This window comes from Rattus rattus, chromosome 9 (assembly GCF_011064425.1).
Source record: "Rattus rattus isolate New Zealand chromosome 9, Rrattus_CSIRO_v1, whole genome shotgun sequence".
Taxonomy (NCBI): domain Eukaryota; kingdom Metazoa; phylum Chordata; class Mammalia; order Rodentia; family Muridae; genus Rattus; species Rattus rattus.
Genome location: NC_046162.1, coordinates 44,443,990 through 44,450,135, shown reverse-complemented (window position 1 = coordinate 44,450,135; position 6,146 = coordinate 44,443,990). Strand labels below are relative to the sequence as shown.

General features: G+C 37.0%; 1 protein-coding gene across 1 annotated transcript; it reads right to left on the bottom strand.

Annotated features, from left to right (window-relative positions):
* Nucleotides 1-4,470: 4,470 nt before the first annotated feature.
* On the bottom strand, nucleotides 4,471-5,409 carry LOC116909111 (olfactory receptor 1468-like). The gene has a single exon (XM_032912587.1). It carries the CDS (start codon nucleotides 5,407-5,409, stop codon nucleotides 4,471-4,473), a length of 939 nt encoding a protein of 312 aa, XP_032768478.1.
* Nucleotides 5,410-6,146: the final 737 nt, after the last annotated feature.

The following is a 6,146-nucleotide window of genomic DNA, read 5'->3' as shown; positions in this document are numbered from 1 at the left end:
ACCATTTTACTTATGTGAATTAGAAAACTTTGTAAGAAATCATTCCAACCTAAGTAGTCTGTTCTTATAAGAAAGTAATTGCTAAAGGCTGCTGCCTTCTGTACCAGGAAACCACAAGAGCTGTACCCAGCTACCTATGAGGAACAGGCTATGTAAAACTATAAGGAAGTGTGCTTTCACTTTGAGAACAGTTTCTTCTCTAAGGAAACAGGTGCTGGAACTAATGATCCAGGACTCTTAGAATTTATGTAAATCTAAGAATTGTTAATTATTATTAACAATGATCAAAGCCTTGAAGAATAAATAAAGATGAGAATACTGAAGGAGTAGAGAGAATACCTAGCAGCTTACATCTATTACTGAATCTGAGTCATTATTGAATCAGTGCCACTCCCATTCCCACCTGTCTCAGGAACCTCTTCACACTGAGGATGAACCTTGGCAGGATAAAATGAAAAGACCTAAACCTAAGAGTAATATAAATTAAGTAATATAAGTAAGAACACGAAAAGTCCTAGGTCCAAGGACAAGAAATTATTTTCAATAAAATCATAGAAGAAAACTTTCCCAGCCTAAAGAAAGAGATGCCTATAAATATATAAGAAGCTCACAGAACATCAATTAGAGAGGTTCAGAAAAGAAAATATTCCCACTGTGTAGCAATGAAAACACCAATTCTACGGAAAGGATATTAAAAGAGGCAAGTTAAAAGGTCAAGGTAACATACAAAGTCAGACTCATCAGAATTATACCAAAATTCTAACATAGACCTACAGGGGCCTGAACAGATATATCACAACCTCTAAAAAAGACCACAGATGTCAACCTACATATTCAACAAAACTCTCAATCTCCATAGATGGCAAAAACAAGATATCTCAAGACAAATCCAGATTTAAACAATATCTATTCACAAATTCAGATCTACAGAAGATGCTAGAAAGAAAACTCCAATCCAAGGAAAACTACACCCAAGGAAACAGGAAATAGCTAGTTCTATAACAGCAAAAACAAGAGAAGCATATATACTATGTCAAAATAACAGGAATTAACAATCATTGGTCATTAATACTGCTCAACACCATGGACAAAATTCACCAATAAAAATGCACATACTAACAAACAGATTCTAAACCAGGACTCATCATTCTGCTACATACAAGAAACACAGGTTGGCACTTAAGACATGCAATACCTGAGAGCAAAGGGCTGGAAAAGATGTTTTCCAATCAAACAGGCCCAAGAAGCAACCTGGATTAGCTGTTCTAATATCTAATAAAATATACTTTCTACCAAAATTAATCAAAAGAGACATGGAAGAATATTTCATCCTCATCAAAGAAAAATCTACCAAGATGATTTCCCAATTCTGAATATCTGTGCCCCAAACACAAGGGTACTCACATTTCAAATACATTTCTAAACTTGAACTTCCCAATGACCCCACTCATTATTAGTTGGAGACTTAAAGATCCAACATTTCCAACCAACAAGTCATCTAAACAAAATCTAAACAAAGAAATAATAAAACAAACTGGTGCCATCAAACAAATGAATCAAACAATTATTTATAGAACATTTCACCTAAAAACAAAAGAATATGCCTACTCCTCAGCACCTCATGGGACATTCTCCAAAATAGAACATGTAGTCAGTCAGTCACAAAGTAAGCCTCATCAGATACAAAAAAATGAAATAGCATCTTGTATCTTATCAGACCACTATGGATTTAAGCTGGAAATAAAAAAAAATCAGAAATCTTGAACACTTATGGAAATTGAGCAACTCTATACTCAATGATAGCTACGTTAGGAAAGAAATAAAGAAATAAATAAGAGGCATTTGTGACATAAATAATAAAAAATTAATCAATTAGTTAAAATTTTCTATTCAACATCATGCCAAATGACAAAGACTTGAAGCAATGAGACTCATTTTTATTTGTTATTGTGTTTATTTACATTTCAAATGTTATACCCCCCTCTTGTTTTCCCTGTAAAAACTCCAGACTCCACCTTCCTCTCCCTGTCTCCATGAGGGTGAACTTCCCCTTCCCCCTCCCACTCCTGCCCCACCACCCTATCATTCCTCTATGCTGGGGCATCAAGCCTTCACTGGACGCAGGGCTTCCTCTCCCATTCACGCCAAACAAGGTCATTTTCCACCACATATAGAGCTGGAGTCATGGATTCCTCCATGTGTAAACTTTGGTTGGTGGTTTGATCCCTGGAAGCTCTGGAGGGAAATGGTTGATTGATATTATTGTTCCTCTCATAGGGTTGCAAATCCAAATCACACTCATTTTATTGGAAAAATAGACAACAATGACTCAATCAAAGAATGGATAAAGGAATGTGGTGCATTTATACAATGGAATATTACTCAGTTGTTAAAAATGACACTGTGAAATTTACATACAAATGAGTGTAAATAGAAAAAAATCACTCCAAGTGAGGTAACCCAGATCCAGAAAGATAAACATGGTATGCATTCATTTATAAGTGTACATTATCTCTTAAGTAAATTATCATCAAGCTACAATCTACAGATCCAGAAACGTTATGTAAAAGTGAGGATTATACTGAGGAAACATGGATCTCCACAGGAAAGGTAAATAGAATATACTCTGAGAGTGGAGTGGGGCCAGATGTAGACAGAAGTGGGAGAAATCTGGTAGCAGGGGAGAAATAAATATATAGAGAGATTACAGAGAGACACAGCTTGATTTGGGTTTGAAATATTTGTGAATTGGTGGGAATCTGGTACAATAGAAACTCTCAGGAATCTATGAGGGTGACCCAAGTGAGGACTTCTAGTAATGGAGGATACAGGGTCTGAACTGGACAACTTTTGTGACCATGAAAAGTGGTGGGTTCATTTGGTGGAGTTCTTGGCTACGGAGGTCCTGTATACATCCATAAACAACTCAGGCTACTACTAGGACAGAGGTTAGCTTTCTGAAAATTGAGAGATGGGCTCTATTGCCAAACAATCCAAATATCTCATTGAACAAAGAGAGGTCAAGTTAGTGAGGAATGAAATACTAAACCCCTACAATATAGTCTCTTTAATGCAGGAAGTTGCTCTGCAGACTTCAGAAAGAGAAACTATGATACCAACACAACAACAAAACATACACAACCTACAATCTATCCTGCTGCAAGATGTACTGGAGAAACGGTTGTCAGAACATGTGGGAGTGGCCAACCAATGTTTCGTTAAATGTGAGGCCCAGTCCATAAGGGGAAATCACATCCCATACACTGCCTGGATGGCTAGGAACTAGGGACTGAATAGCTAACAGTTCTAGGGTAGAAACAAACATGACTGAGAGGAATAAAACGTAAAACTCAATTAATTGATTCCCAGTGATATTCTGCTTTACTTCTTGATCAGTGCCTTGTCCAGTAATCATCAGAAAGACTTTATCTGGCAGTTGATTAAACTGGTTACAGAAACACACAGACAGAGATTATGAGATTATGCAGAGTGATGTGTGAGTGTGTGCAAAGTACAGTTCTCCATCAGATCCATCCCCACAAAAATTGGAGAATTCCAGAGAGGAGAGGGAGGAAAGATTATGAGTCAGAGGTGAAGGAACCAAGAGAACATGGTCCAACATATCAACCAAGCAAAGCTCACATAGGCTTACAAAACAGAAATGCCAAGCACAGAGTCTGCCTGAATCTGCAGAAGTAAAGGTTAAATCTCTTAGCTTGATGTTTTTGAGGCACTCCAAATAGTGGGTTTATTTTTGTTGCTTTTGTCTGCTATTAAGACTACTTTTCTCTTTCAAGAGATGCCGAGAAAATGGAATAACTCAGTAACTAAATACAGTGTTAATTTGTTGATTTATATTTTTCTTTGACTAGTATTTTTTTCAAATACAACCATAAAGTATATTTCAATAAAATTTCTTAACAAAATGATAAAATTTCTTCAAGAGAAAGCCAAGTATTAAATTTTTTCTCTTATTTTCAGGTAAAAAAAAAAAAGACTACTTTTCTCCTATTTGAGTTTCTTGTCCAGCATAATATGAGGCCTTTTGCCATGTATTTTTGTACCCTGTGTCAAGTTTGGGAGCCTGTTCCATCTCTTAGAATAGAGTTATTTTCCGAGGTAGAAATGAAGGGGAAATAAATCTGAGGGGGGGGGACCTAGGAAGAATGGATGAGTGGTTGTATTATAAGGCTGGGTCGTATTAAATGTGAGAAGACTCCTTTTAAAATTCAGAAACAAATTTTAAGGAGTGGAGTTCTGATAAAACAGTACCTGTTAACCTAATGCTTTTCTAGAACCACTACTGGAATGACATCACAGAGACTTAGGTCTCTTTCCCTTAGAACTACTTTGTAATATTCTCTTTTGTAAATGGGAATATTATGCAGTGTGTCTTAGTGTAGGGATGCATTTTATAATATTAATAAATTCAATACTAGATAAATTAAGTTTAAAACTCCAGTATAGGTATTATAATGAGATTTGCTTCTTGCAAAGGACTCTGATCAGGGCCCCCTTCATATCTCTGTTTCTCAGGCTGTAGATAAAGGGATTCAGCATGGGAGTCACCACTGTGTACATCAGGGCCATGGCCATCTCCTTCACAGTAGAGTTGTTAGCTGATGGACATATATAGACACCAATAATTGTCCCATAGAACAGTGAGACCACAGACAGGTGGGAGCCACAGGTGGAAAAGACCTTGTGTATGCCCCGTGTAGTTGAAAACTTTAGAATGGAGCAGACAATTTGTACATATGAAACAACAATGAGTAAGAATGGGATCACAATATCAAACCCTCCCAAGATAAATATCATTAGTTCATTAATATAAATGTCAGAGCATGCCAACTTGAGCAGGGCAGTTATGTCACAGAAAAAATGGGGGATCACATTGTCCTCACAGAATGACAATCTTGCCAAGAGTAGGGTGTGCAACATAGAATACAGAACGGTAAATACCCAGGAGAGCACCACTAGAGACACACAAAGCTTGGGGCTCATGATGCTGGTATAACGAAGAGGGAAGCAGATGGCCACATAGCGGTCATAGGCCATGACCACAAGAAGAACATTCTCCATGTTTGCAAAAACCATAAAAAAGTACATTTGTGCCAGACAGCCAGCATAGGAGATAGATGTGTCCTGACTCTGCATGTTCTGCAGCAGTTTAGGCATTGTGACAGAAGAAAAGCAAAGGTCAGTGAGGGACAAGTTGCTGAGAAAAAAGTACATGGGTGTATGGAGATGGGAATCCAGACAAATGAGGGTGATGATGATGAGATTCCCCAGGATGGTGGTGAGGTATATGGCCAGGAACAGGGCATAGAACTGATGCTGGTGCTCTGGAGGAATGGGCAGGCCCAGGAGGAGGAACTGAGAGATGAGGGTCTGGTTATTCATTATCATTCTTAATCTCCAGTATTCTAATGAGGAAATTATCAGGGTCACTGAAAATAAAAATAAAAATGTATATATATTCCAGAAATATATTGTACAAAAATGAATCTTACAGTCATCATAGTAATTTTAACCTCAAAACTCCAAATATCTGTAATCATTACAGTCATTAATGTTCTTTCTCATTTTCTCTTTAATAGGTTTAAATCTCCTCTTTTTTTCCTAGACACTTCTATGTTCTTTCTACTCAGATACAAATTGGACTAATGCTTCTCTATACTGCTATCTGCTCATCCCGGTAGACTGTTTGTCTATTCATCTGCAGTTTGCTCTATGTTTTTTGTATATTGATGTTCTTAAAAAATTTGTATAAGCATTATCATCATAATTTTATATAAATTTCAAGAAAAATTCACATATTCCTATGGACTAGGTTACTCTTTCAAACTTGGACCAGAATGACACTGTAACTTATTTTTACTTCACTGTAAACAAATTAACTTCATTCCATAAATTTATGGAAGGCGTCAGACCCTCAAAAGTCCCAGGTGAAACTCATGTTTTCATTTTTGCTGTCTCCCAAAGCATTCCTTGTTCTACCATTCTGGTCTCCCATAGCACAGTAAAAGAATGTTGTTGTAATTATATAAAATAAAACGGTAATGTTTGGTCTTTTACCCTGCTAGGTCCTACACCTCAGTGCCCCAGATATCTGCTAGATATCTTGGCGGAAACACAGCCCACAC

What these genes read in the sequence shown, in the direction of transcription:
- LOC116909111 (XM_032912587.1), bottom strand. Translation starts at nt 5,409, where the DNA reads ATGATAATGAATAACCAGACCCTCATCTCTCAGTTCCTCCTCCTGGGC.